The sequence below is a fragment of the Hemitrygon akajei genome, chromosome 24, assembly GCF_048418815.1.
Source record: "Hemitrygon akajei chromosome 24, sHemAka1.3, whole genome shotgun sequence".
Lineage (NCBI taxonomy): Eukaryota > Metazoa > Chordata > Chondrichthyes > Myliobatiformes > Dasyatidae > Hemitrygon > Hemitrygon akajei.
In genome coordinates, this window is record NC_133147.1 from 47,389,405 (window position 1) to 47,402,638 (window position 13,234).

Genomic DNA, 13,234 nt, shown 5'->3' on the forward strand with positions numbered 1-13,234 from the left:
CGGCTCGGTGAGAAAGCCCGGTCAGGCCGCGCTCCGAGTGGCCGAGGACGTCCGGTTCCCGCCGGGGGTGGGGGGGGAGCGTGGGAAGCTCCGAACGGTCACAACCGGCTGGACGCAGAGCCGAGAGGCGGCAGACCGAGTTCGAGCCGGAAAAACTTCACTTCGGAATCGGAAGGCAGAATACAGGGTTAATGTCAGGACTGCTGGCAGTGCGGGGGGGACACAGGGGTCTTGGCGTCCATGTCCATAGATGAGAGGGTTGATAAGAAGGTGTTTGGCGTGAGGTAATGTTGAAGTTCTGAAAGACCACAATTGGAATATTGTGTTCAGTTCGGGTCACCTCATTCTGGGAAAGAAGCTTTAGAGAGGGTGCCGAGGAGATTTATCAGCGTTAGAGAGCATGTCTGATGTGGAAAGTTGATCAAGTTAAGGGCTCTTCATTTTGGAGTTAAGGAGGAAGAGAGGCGACTCGATAGAGGTGTACAAGACGATCGAGTGGATAGCCCAGGGTGGAGATGGCTAATATGGAAGGGGCATAATTTTAAGGTGAACACAGCACAATACAGACCCTTCGGCCCACAATGCTGTGCCAACATTTTAACCTTCTCTGAGATCAACCTAACCCCTCCCTCCCACATAGTCCTCCATTTTTCTATCATCCATGTGCCTATCTAACCGTTTCTTAAATGACCCTAATGTATCTGCCTGGAACACCACCCCTGGCAGGGCATTTCACACACCCACCACTCTCTGTGTAAAAAAAAATCCTACCTCCATCTCCTCTATACTTTCCTTCAATCACTGTAAAACTGTGCTCCCTCGTAGTAACCATTTCCACCCTGGGTAAGCACCTCTGGCTGCCCACTCTCATTGTCTCGGACACCTCTATCGAGTCAGCTATCATCCTCCTTTGCTCCAAAGCGAAAAGCCCTAACTCACTCAAGCCGTGCTCCCTAACCTGGCAGCATCCTCCGCGCCCCCTCTAAAGCCTCCACATCCTTCCTATAATGAGGCGAACAGAACGGAACGCAATACTCCTAGTGCGGTCTAACTGGAGTTTTATACAGCTGCAACATTACCTCACAACTCTTGAACTCTGTCCCCGACTAATGAAAACCAATCGTCCCCCCCCCCTCACCACCCAATCAACTTGCACAGCAACTTGGAGGGATCTATGGAGGTGGACACACAGCCAAGAATCTTGCCGTTAGCCCTGAACCCTGCCTTCTCGGGTGACCTTCATCCCACTTCACTGGGTTGAACTCCACCCGCCACTTCTCAGTCCAGCTCTCTTCACCCTGTCAGCATCCCGTCGCGACCTACGACAACCACCCACACCTTGCACAGCTTCAACAACCCTTCTGTCATCTGCGGGGGGACTGGGGGGTGCCAGAGGTAGTTGTTTTGTTTTACGCAGAGGGGTGGGTGCATGAAACACAGTGTGTGTGTGTGGGGGGGGGGATTATGGTAGAGACTGATACATTAGGGACACTTAAGAGACTTAGATAGGCACGTGGGTAAAACAAAAATGGAGTGTAATGTGGGGGGGGCGAAGGGTTACATTGATCCTGGAGAAGGTTACATGGTCAGCACAACACTGTGGGCTGAAGGGCCTGTACTGTGTTTGTAGTCTGCTCTCTACAATCGAGATGATGAGGCTGAATTATACTGATCGCTTCAGCCTCTAGGTAGTTATACAGTACAGAGAGGCCCTTCGGCCCGGAGTCCATGTCCCTCCCTGCATACTCAGGTGCCTGTCCAGGAGCCTCTTAAAAGCCTCAATTGTGCCTCAGAATCAGGTTTATTAATTTCATTTTTAAAACTGTTCTGTGGCAGCGGATGTAAAATTACTGTAAGTTACAAAACTGAACAGCACAGAAGAGGAATCGTGAGGGGGTGTTCACGGACCGTTCTGAAAACAGACGGCGGAGGCGAGGAAACTGCTCCTGAACCGTTGAGTGTGGGTCTTCAGGCTCCTAACCACCCCCCTGAAGAGGGCACGTCCCGGACCGTGAGGGCCCTTAACGATGGATGCGGACTCCTGGAGGCATTGCCTGTTGAAAATGTCCTCGACGGAGGGGAGGCGGAGCTGGCTGAGTATCCGTCTTCCGGCAGTGTGCACCCTCCTGCACACTGGAGCCTCCACACCAGACGGTATCGCAGCCTGTCACGGTGCACCGTGTTGCTGAACCTCACCGCCTCTCTGGCAGCGCATTCCACCCCCCTCCTGCCATCCGGCAAAAGGTCCCGAAGCACTCGGGCTCCAACGACCAGACTGTGCAACAGTTCCTTCCCCCTGGCCATCAGACTCCTCAATACCCAGAGCCTGGACTGACATCTACATCATTTATTATTATATTGAAATTTGTCCTCTACTGTGCCTATTGTCTTGTTTATTAATTAATGTGCACTTTATGTAGTCCTGTGTAGGTCTGTAGTCTAGTGCAGTTTTAGTGTTGTTTTTATATAGTCTAGTGTAGCCTTGTGCTGTCTCACATAGTCTAGTATAGTTTTGTGTTGTCTCACATAGTCTGGTGTAGTTTTTTGCTGTCTCACATAGTCTAGTGTAGTTTTGTGTTGTCTCACATAGTCTAGTGTAGTTTTGTGCTGTCTCACATAGTCCACTGTAGTTTTGTGCTGTCTCACACAGTCTGGTGTAGTTTTGTGCTGTCTCACATAGTCTAGTGTAGTTTTGTGCTGTCTCACACAGTCTGGTGTAGTTTTGTGCTGTCTCACATAGTCTAGTGTAGTTTTGTGTTGTCTCACATAGTCTGGTGTAGTTTTTTGCTGTCTCACATAGTCCACTGTAGTTTTGTGCTGTCTCACACAGTCTGGTGTAGTTTTGTGTTGTCTCACATAGTCTAGTGTAGTTTTGTACTGTCTCACATAGTCCGGTGTAGTTTTGTGTTGTCTCACATAGTCCAGTGTAGTTTTGTGCTGTCTCACATAGTCCAGTGTAGTTTTGTACTGTCTCACATAGTCCAGTGTAGTTTTGTGCTGTCTCACATAGTCCAGTGTAGTTTTGTGTTGTTTTTACGTAGTCTAGTGTAGTTTTGTGGTGTTTCACATAGTCCAGTGTAGTTTTGTACTGTCTCACATAGTCTAGTGTAGTTTTGTGCTGTCTCACATAGTCCGGTGTAGTTTTGTGCTGTCTCACACAGTCTGGTGTAGCCTTGTGTTGTCTCACATAGTCTAGTGTAGCCTTGTGTTGTCTCACATAGTCCAGTGTAGTTTTGTACTGTCTCACATAGTCCGGTGTAGTTTTGTGCTGTCTCACATAGTCCAGTGTAGTTTTGTGCTGTCTCACATAGTCTAGTGTAGTTTTGTGTTGTTTTTACGTAGTCTAGTGTAGTTTTGTGGTGTTTCACGTAGTCTAGAGTAGTTTTGTGCTGTCTCACATAGTCCAGTGTAGTTTTGTGCTGTCTCACATAGTCTAGTATAGTTTTGTGCTGTCTCACATAGTCTAGAGTAGTTTTGTGCTGTCTCACATAGTCTAGTGTAGTTTTGTGTTGTTTTTACGTAGTCTAGTGTAGTTTTGTGGTGTTTCACATAGTCTAGAGTAGTTTTGTGCTGTCTCACATAGTCCAGTGTAGTTTTGTGCTGTCTCACATAGTCTAGTGTAGTTTTGTGCTGTCTCACATAGTCTAGAGTAGTTTTGTGCTGTCTCACATAGTCTAGTGCAGTTTTTGTGTTGTTTTTATGTAGTCTAGTGTAGTTTTGTGCTGTCTCATATAGTCTAGTGTAGTTTTGTGCTGTCTCACATAGTCTAGAGTAGTTTTGTGCTGTCTCACATAGTCCAGTGTAGTTTTTGTGTTGTTTTTACATAGTCTAGTGTAGTTTTGTGCTGTCTCACATAGTCTAGTGCAGTTTTTGTGTTGTTTTTACGTAGTCTAGTGTAGTTTTGTGCTGTCTCACATAGTCTAGTGCAGTTTTTGTGTTGTTTTTACATAGTCTAGTGTAGCCTTGTGTTGTCTCACATAGTCTAGTGTAGTTTTGTGCTGTCTCACATAGTCTAGTGTAGTTTTGTGCTGTCTCACATAGTCTAGTGTAGTTTTGTGTTGTTTCATGTAGCACCATGGTCCTGGAGGAACGTGGTTTCGTTTTTACTGTGTACTGTACCAGCAGTTTATGGTCAAAAGCGACTTGCCTTGATTTGACTTGGATAACCTCACCCTGCGCATCTCCTTTATACCTACCCCCTTTTGCTTTAAATGCTTACCCTCTGGTACATTGAGGGTAAAATAGTGCTAAATGAAAACACCACGCCCAAGTTTTACAAAGCCCGTCCGCTTCCCTATACCATCTGTGATGAAGTAGCCGGTGGGCTAGATCATCTGCAGGTTGCACAGAGCCCATGGGCAATGTCAGTGGTCCCTGCAGACGGTCTGTCAGGATCAGAGGTGATTTTAAGGTCACTATCAGCCCAGTACTGGAAGTAAACGAATACCCTCTGGCCTGGCTAGAGGACGTCTTGCAAACCTTTCTGGAGGGAAGCTCGTCAGCAAAGTGGAGTTCACTGAGGATGAGGATGGAAGAAGAATCCGAAGTGTTTCTCACTCACAAAGGGCTTTATCGCTACAACGGGCTTACTTTCGGAGTGGGTATCTGCACCTGCTGTCTCGCAGAAAGCCACGGACTAGGTGTTGTGGGGCAGCCCAGGGCCCATCATCGTACCAGTGAGGACGACCAAATCCCAAGATGGTGTTAAAAAAGATTAGAAGATGATGAGTTCAGAGCACGACACAAGTGCAAGTCCTCACTGTGGTCAAGGCAAGTGCACTGAGATTCCATCAGCAGCAGATGCCCCAAGGCGAGAGGATCCTCGTTAGGATTACTATAGCAGGTTCGTGCCAGACCCGGCTACTGCGTTCCTGCCCGTTACCGCTGACCAGGAAGAAATGACAATTGTTACGTCCGTGGCCCCCTCCTTTTTTGAGAATCGCAAGATCACTATTAAGTCAGTTCAGGAGACCCAGGAAATGAGAGAAAGACATGCAGAATCCACAAAGAGTTTGGAATGTGTCCTGGCCTCCGAAAGGTGGAACCATTGATAACAGCTATTGTCTCTTGGAGATGGGATTGTGTATTGAATACTGTACGATGCATCAAAGCCCCCAGGCAATGAACCGAGGAGGGGGGGGGGGGGGTTGGTGGAGGGATTGCATCATCCCAACCTGATTGACATCTGAGACCCTGTGAGTCAGGATAAAAGAGGGTCTGAGGAACAGCCCCTTCAGACGCACCAGAAGAAATGCTAGAACTCCTGTAACAGCGAAAGCCAGTGGAACCAGCCCACGTGCGTCCTTTTCCATTTGCCTCGGAATTGGTGGGTCTTGCCACGGAAGCGCGGCTTTAGCTAACCTCGAAGGGGAAATCAGTCCCCCAACGACTCTCGAAGGATTGACATCATAAAAGGAATGGGCAAGTTAAACCTCCGTCTTTCTCTCCAACCAAAGGCTGCAGCCTACAGCTTGGCTGAACTAAAGTGACTTTTATATTTCCATCGGACAATACATTATCCCCTAGACAGCAATAGAGCCATTTCTTATTGATTATTATTATACCCGCACTTTTAGATTTAGTATTGACGACGTATATTATCTGTATGTTTGCATTGATATTATTTTTGTGTATTTTATCAATAAATACTGTTAAAAATAGTACCATCAGACTTCAACGGACCTCTCTATCTTTGCTGGTAAGTGACCCAGTTACGGGGTACGTAACACAATGGACACAGCAGCGTGAGGTGACTTTCCGAACGACAACGGAAATGCTGACGTTGGGCACTGGTCGACACCATCCAGTGACGTTTGCCTGTGAATCCTCGCTCTGCGGCACAGGCTCAGTCACGCCACGTGTTGGGATTGAACTGTTGCATCACGTTGAGAAGAAGCTGAGCAGAGCCTGACAGAGAAGGGGTGTAAAACGTTCCGAGCAGTACCCTCATTCCTCGTCATCACCCGCTCCTGTCCGTTTTCAACCCACAGGCAGCAGCACGAATGCAGAGATCTGTTTCTCTGCTTCTTGGACGACACAATTACAGAATCAAATTCTACAAGACCATAGCGCCATGAGATATAGGAGCAGAGTGAGGCCATTTGGCCCATCGAGTCTACTCTATCATTTCATCATGGCTGATCCAATTTTCCTCTCAGCCCCAAATCTCCCGCCTTCTCCCCGTATCCCTTCATGTCCTGACCAATCAAGCATCTATCAACCTTAAATATAAGACTCAGCCTCCACAGCTGCCTGTGGCAATGAATTCCACAGATTCACCAGTCTCTGGCTAAAGAAATTCCTCCTCATCTCCGTTCTAAAAGGACACCCCTCGATTCTGAGGCTGTGCCCTCTGGTCCTAGACTCTCCCACCATAGGAAACATCCTCTCCACATCCACTGTATCAAGGCCTTTCACCATTCAATAGGTTTCAATTAAGTCACCGTTCGTTCTCTGAATTCCAGTGAATACAGGCCCAGAGCTACCAGACAGAATCATTTTCGTGAACCTCCTTTGAACCCTCTCCAGTGTCATCCTTTCCAAGAAAAGGGACCCAGACTTGGTCACAACACCCCAAGCGAGGCCTCGCCAGCTCTTTACGAAGTTTCAACATCACATCCTCGCCCTCTTGAAATGAACGCTCACGTCCCATTTGCCCTCCTCATCACAGGCTCGACCTGCAAATTAACCTTCAGTGAATCCTGCACCAGGCCTCCCAACCTCCGTTTCCCAGAGGACCGCTGATCATGGAGAAGCTGACGGATTGTCCCGTTTACCCTTGGGTGCCGAGATACACCCTGGGGAGGTTGTGGGCACGTAATCAATGATGCGACCTGGGGTCACCGGGCATTGTGGGTCTTTCTGCGTCAGACCCTCTGGCCCAGGCGACCCGGCCGGGGTTGATCAGGCCCTGGCCCACGGATCACACCGCTTGATCCGGAGACTCTGTGACGGTCCCGGGGGCTCCATTCTTTGCAGACCCCAAAACGCCAGGGAGAGGGTAGAGCAGTCAGCAGAACCTCTACACCCCACCTCAATAGGCTGACATCACACCCTATGAGGGCAAACATGGTCTATCCTTCAACATGATTCTGCTTGGCAAATTATTCCACAGAAGTGGTTTGCCGTTGCCTTCTTCTGGGCAGTGTCTTCACGAAAGGGTGATCAATACTCTTCAGAGATTGTCTGCCCGGCGTCTAGTGGCCGGGACCTGTGAAACGCACCGGCTGAAATGAACTTGATTGAAAGAATGGTCGGCATCTCCTGCTCCCGGTTGACGACACACAGATCGCCGTTCGTATGCCCCGAAGAGGGCTCCACTCCCGCGCTGGTGATGCAGAGCAGGCGGGCAAGAGGCAGCACCGTTCTCCACCGGCCGTTACTTTGTTATCTGTAGTCACACGTTCAAAGGGACCCAGCCGCACCGAATCCCAACTGAAATGGTTTGAGAATAAGGACAGAGTTAAGGAAAAACTTCTTCTCCCAGAGAGTTGTGGGGGTCTGGAATGCACTGCCTCGGAAGGTAGTGGAGGCCAATTCTCTGGATGCTTTCAAGAAGGAGCTAGATAGGTATCTTATGGATAGGGGAATCAAGGGATATGGGGACAAGGCAGGAACCGGGTATTGATAGTAATTGATCAGCCATGATCTCAAAATGGCGGTGCAGGCTCGAAGGGCCGAATGGTCTACTTCTGCACCTATTGTCTATTGTCTATTGAAAGACAGGCGGAAGTCGCCGGGTTTCCCACACCAATACGAGAAGCCTGGCGCGGCCCGTGGAACAGCTTTCTCAGTGATAAGCAGTTTGGAGAACAAATTAGCCCTGTTAAATCCGACATATTTTACCTGTCAGACATATTTTAAACTCTGAACTTATTAAACAAACAATAGGGAGGGACCGCAATCTCACATCAAGCGAAGAATTTATTACCGCTTTGCTTGGAAAACTGGAACTGCCTCCTCTGGGAGGCGATCTCTGACGGAAGACCTGCGCAAGGGTCTCGGCCCGCAACGTTACCTGTTTCCACAGATGCTGCCCGACCCGCTGAGTTCCGCCGGCATTTTGTGCGCTCGGATTTTCCCGGCCTCTGCAGACCCGTTCTTGTCTGCGACCGTGTGTCTCGTCGCCATAGGAAACAACTCGGCCGCGGGGCGGAATTTCGGCGCGGGAGATCGGGCGTGTGTCACGCCGCCGGCGCCTGGGGCAGCAGGGAAGGCCCTCCAGGGTTCCCGGCGGCGTTCACCCGGCAGCCTCCTGTCGGTTCTAACCGCTGTCAGTCAGGCCGTCCCGGGTACACCACCGAACCTCTCTTAGTCTGGCTTCTAGCGTGGGTGACCCTACCAAAACATAAGGCCCCGACTCCAGCTCCGGGTCACGCAAGCCTCCGAGCCCAACGGGAAGGTGGTGGTCCTCTTGGAGGTGGGGACGGGGTGACCGTGAGAGATGTTGGCACCACGTTACGAACTGCAGAGTGACACAACAGCTCAAGCAAGACTTCAGGGCGACTGGTGATGTTCCCACCTCATCTAGTTGGCTTCTGAAGTTAGTGATATCGGGGGGTGGTCGCGGAGCTCCGCGCTGACCATCAAATGCTCCCAGTGGCGTGCGACTCAAATAGCCTCTGACAATCATGTCCACCTCCCGGCCTTCACGTGTGGCTCAGCCGCTAACCGTTTCTACCGACAGGGAGGGGTTACTGCGCCCTAAACCCAGCCCCCTTCGGGTAAATGGGGCTCGTCAGCCGTCCAGAAGAAGGGGAACCTCCGCTGCCCTGCGGGTGTACCCGCTCACAGGGGAGGCCGGGGAATGATCGGAGCTGTTGTCCCTAAGGCCAGTGAGGAGTTCAGCGCTGGCCGGCAACTCCCGGTGACCTCCATTGGTGCCAAACTGTATCGTCTCTGCCGTTCATCGGATGCGCGGAGACGGCAGCGGGGTGCCGCCGCCTAGGCTTGCGCGTCCGGACCGCTGGGACGCGACACCCGTGGCCGACCCTGACCTACGGAGGCCTCACGTTTAGTGGAACGTGGTTTTAGATAAGCTGTTCACCTGCTATCAAAAGCTCTGTTGTGAAACGTAAATTCCTTGTATGTGCACAGGTACTTGGCGATTAAAGTCTGATTCTGATTATCCTTCGGAAAGCCTTCGATTATTTTTAACCAAGTTGCGACAAGATATTCAAAATCTCACTGGTTTGCATCAGTCGCAGAGACCTCACTAAATACCCAAAGTAACAACGTTAAGTGTTTTTTCATTGCTGGTTGGAAGATAATTATATTGTAAATATTGTAAATAAAAGATTCTAGCCCAGAGCTTTGAAATAGTTTTATTTTTCATATACACCCGTAACATTATATTTAACATACAATACCTACAACCTGTTAGAACATAAATATTAACTGTATATTAGAATTAGTACAGCTGACCAAAAAAAAAAACTTTAGCAACTAACGGAGACTGTGGAGGGTGGGAGGGGGTGGCACAGAGGTAAATGGAAGCCACAAGAGGGCCACAAACAGAAAACGGTTTGAGAAGCAGGTGCATTCGCGGAAAACGCCAAGGCGTTCTACAGGTGTGACGAACAGTGGGTTGACTAGGTTGAGGGTAGGACCAATCAGAGACAACAGGTGCCTAAAGTCGGAGGAGATTGGGGTGATACTTTGGTTCAGTAGAGGGGCTTCCAACCTTTTTTATGCCATGCACCCCCCCCCCCACCGAGGGGCTCAGGGACCCCTCCCCCCCCAAGTGGGAGGGACCTTCCTGATGGTGAGGACAGCGTAAAGCAGGCTGATGTTGTCAGAACGTGTCGACGTTCAGGAAGAGGATGTGCTGGAACTTTTCAAAGTTAGCACCGATAAGTTCCCGGGACCGGGCAGGGTATACCCTAGGTTGGTACAGGAAGCGAGGGAAGAGATTATTGTGCCTTTGGAAATTATCTTTGTCTCCTCGCTGGCCACAGGAGTAGAAGCAGATGATTGGACGGTGGCAAAAGTTATCCTTTTGTTCAAGAAAGGGAGTAGGGATATTGCTGGGAATGATAGACAGTGAAGATTGGAGAGACAGGATTGACGAGCATCTGGAGAAGCAGAGTCTGATTAGGGATACCTCGTGCTTCAAGATCCCGATTGAATTCTCAAAGAAGTGACGAGCCACATTGATGAAGGTCGAGCAGTGGATGTGTATATGAACGTTAGCAAGGCATTTGACAAGGTTCCCCATGGTAGCCTCATTCACAAAGATAGGAGGCTTGGGACCCAGGGAAACCTGGCTGCGTGGATTCAGAATTGGTTGCCATCGACTGGAGTGTATTTTGCCCGGAGGTGGGTAATCAGTGGTGCTCCACGGGGATCTGATCTCCACGGGGACCCCCCCCCCCACACTCTTTGTGATTTTATAAATGAATTGGAAGGGTGGATTAGTAGTGGAGCTATGCAAATCATAGAATGTTACAGTGGGGCAATTATAGGATACAGGGCAGACGGAGTTCATATGGAAAAGTGTGAAGTGTTTCACTTTGGAAGGGTGAGTTTGAAAGCAGCGTGACAGGACAGAGGGAACTTGGGGGTCCACGTCCATAGATCCCTCAGTGTTGTGGTGTAACCTGACAGGGTGATTAAGAAGGTGTGTGCTGTGTTGGCCTTCTATAAAACCCGGGATTAGACCACACCTGGAATATTGTGTTCAGTTCTGGTCACCTCATTATAGGAAGGATGTGGAAGCTTTAGAGAGGGTGCGGAGGAGATTCACCGGGATGCTGCCTGGATTAGAGAGGGTGCAGAGGAGATTCACCGGGATGCTGCCTGGATTAGAGAGGGTGCAGAGGAGATTCACCGGGATGTGCCTGGATTAGAGAGGGTGCAGAGGAGATTCACTGGGATGCTGCCTGGATTAGAGAGGGTGCAGAGGAGATTCACCGGGATGTGCCTGGATTAGAGAGGGTGCAGAGGAGATTCACCGGGATGCTGCCTGGATTAGAGAGGGTGCAGAGGAGATTCACCGGGATGCTGCCTGGATTAGAGAGGGTGCAGAGGAGATTTACCGGGATGCTGCCTGGATTAGAGAGGGTGCCGAGGGGATTCACCAGGATGCTGCCTGGATTAGAGAGGGTGCAGAGGAGATTCACCGGGATGCTGCCTGGATTAGAGAGGGTGCAGAGGAGATTCACCGGGATGCTGCCTGGATTAGAGAGGGTGCAGAGGAGATTTACCGGGATGCTGCCTGGATTAGAGAGGGTGCCGAGGGGATTCACCAGGATGCTGCCTGGATTAGAGAGGGTGCCGAGGAGATTCACCAGGATGCTGCCTGGATTAGAGAGGGTGCAGAGGAGATTCACCAGGATGCTGCCTGGATTAGAGAGGGAGCAGAGGAGATTCACCGGGATGCTGCCTGGATTAGAGACGGTGCAGAGGAGATTCACCAGGATGCTGCCTGGATTAGAGGGCACGTCGTGTGATGATAGGCTGAGTGAACACGGGCTTTTCTCTTCAGAGCGAAGGAGACGATAGGAGACATTTTGCCACAGCAGAATTGTCTAATGTAATAGGGCATCATTGAGAGAATCTGCAGATGCTCTGCCGTCTCCCTTATACTTTCCTCCAATCACCTTTAAATTATGGTGACACACGCACACATTGACCCCGGGGGGCTGAGTTCCTCCAGCTCCTGCATTTTGTGTAGATTAGCATAATTTTAAGGGAGATTGGAGGAAAGTATGAGGGTGGTGGCAGAGGTACGTTTGTTTTTCAAAAAGGAGCGAATGCATGAAACTCTCAGCCGGGGTGGTGACAAGAGGCAAATACACTAGGGGCATTTGTGAAACTCAGACAGGCACATGAATGACAGAAAAACGGAGGGCTGGATTTACCTTGGGCATTAAGGTCGGCATATCATTGTGGGCCGAATGGCCTGTTCTCTGTAAGTGGGGAGCGTCCTGACTTGTAGACAGGGGCGGGGGAGGGGGAGGTGAACGTGGCGGACCTGGGCAGGCGTGGAATGGCCTGTCACACTCCTGACACGTAGAAAGGGGAAAGATCCTGGGGTCTTTTCACCACGGGACAACCCACCCCTTAGAGCTTCCACAGACCAGCCTCGCACCCTCATCAAGCACGGTAACCCAAGGGGCGAACCTCAGCGATCAGAACATCGGACAGGCAGAGAAGCGAACTCCAGAACTGAAACCATGTAATTTATTTACCTGTTGTCCACGTGGAGGTGTGATTCTCGGGAATGGTGGGAGGACGGAGGTTTCAGCCGACTTTGCGCCCCCTTGTGGACAGGTGAGGTTCGGAAGGTGGTGCCCCCACCTTCAGAATGCAGCACGTCCACAGCAGCCAATCCTGCCGCCCCGCCCAACCTAACGTCCAGCCCCACCCCCTCCACCATGTGACGGATATCTACACAGCAAGATCCCAAAAGTATGGGAGAGCGGGGAGGGACACGGGAGAAGAGCTAGAGAAAAGTTGACGAGATGGGGAGGGCGGTGGGGGAGGGGAGGGGAGGGGGAGAGGGGTGGACGGGCGAGAGTGTGAGAGGGAGGGTGAAAGGGGGAACAGGAGGGGAGAGTGGACACCTACAGACACACACCACATCCCCGGGTTCGTGTTTCTGGAGCGTTCGCGCCCCCATCTCTACGACCACCCCTCCCACAGTCGAACATCCCGGCCTGAGACCCACTCTCCGGCCGTTCCGTGGACCGAGTGTTAGCGGCGATCCCGGATCTCAGCCCCGGGCCCCGCCGTCGGTGTTTCTCTTGGGCCGGCCCGGTGTGCGCGGCTCCCGCCAGTAGTCCTGGCAGAGGCGTTCGATGGCCGATCCGTCCGAGAGGCGGCTGCCCGGGTCCGGGGAGGAGGCGGCGACGAAGGGACCCGGCGCTGGGAGCTCGGGCTCCACCGCTGCCCGCTCTAGCACCCGTAGTTCGAGGCGGGCTACGGTCTGGCTGAAGCCGTTCTCGGTGGCGATGCAGTGGTAGACGGCCGAGTCCCGGGGCTCCAGCGAGCGCAGCAACAGCCCGAGGTCCGTGCGCAGCAACCGCGGCTCCCGGCCCAGCTGGGGTGGAGGGGGTGAGGGTAGGGAAGGGAGGTGGAGATGGGGGGGGGGAGGGGATGAGGGGGAGGGAGAGGAGGGGGGAGGAAGGAAGGAGAGGGGGAGAGCAAGGGGACGGGAAAGTAGAAGGTAGAAGTAGGGGAGAGGGTTGGAGTGAAAAGGGAGGAGGAGGAGAGGAGAGGGTTAGAGAAAGTG

The 13,234-nt window shown here is 51.3% G+C and overlaps 1 protein-coding gene across 1 annotated transcript in view; it reads right to left on the minus strand.

The window, feature by feature from the left end:
• Positions 1–9,307: 9,307 nt before the first annotated feature.
• The window catches only part of LOC140716060 (semaphorin-3F-like), a 29,109-nt gene continuing 25,182 nt past the window's right edge, over positions 9,308–13,234 (minus strand). The window contains 1 exon segment of the mRNA XM_073028746.1: positions 9,308–13,042. Coding sequence (XP_072884847.1) covers positions 12,716–13,042 — 327 coding nt within the window. The 3' untranslated portion in view covers positions 9,308–12,715.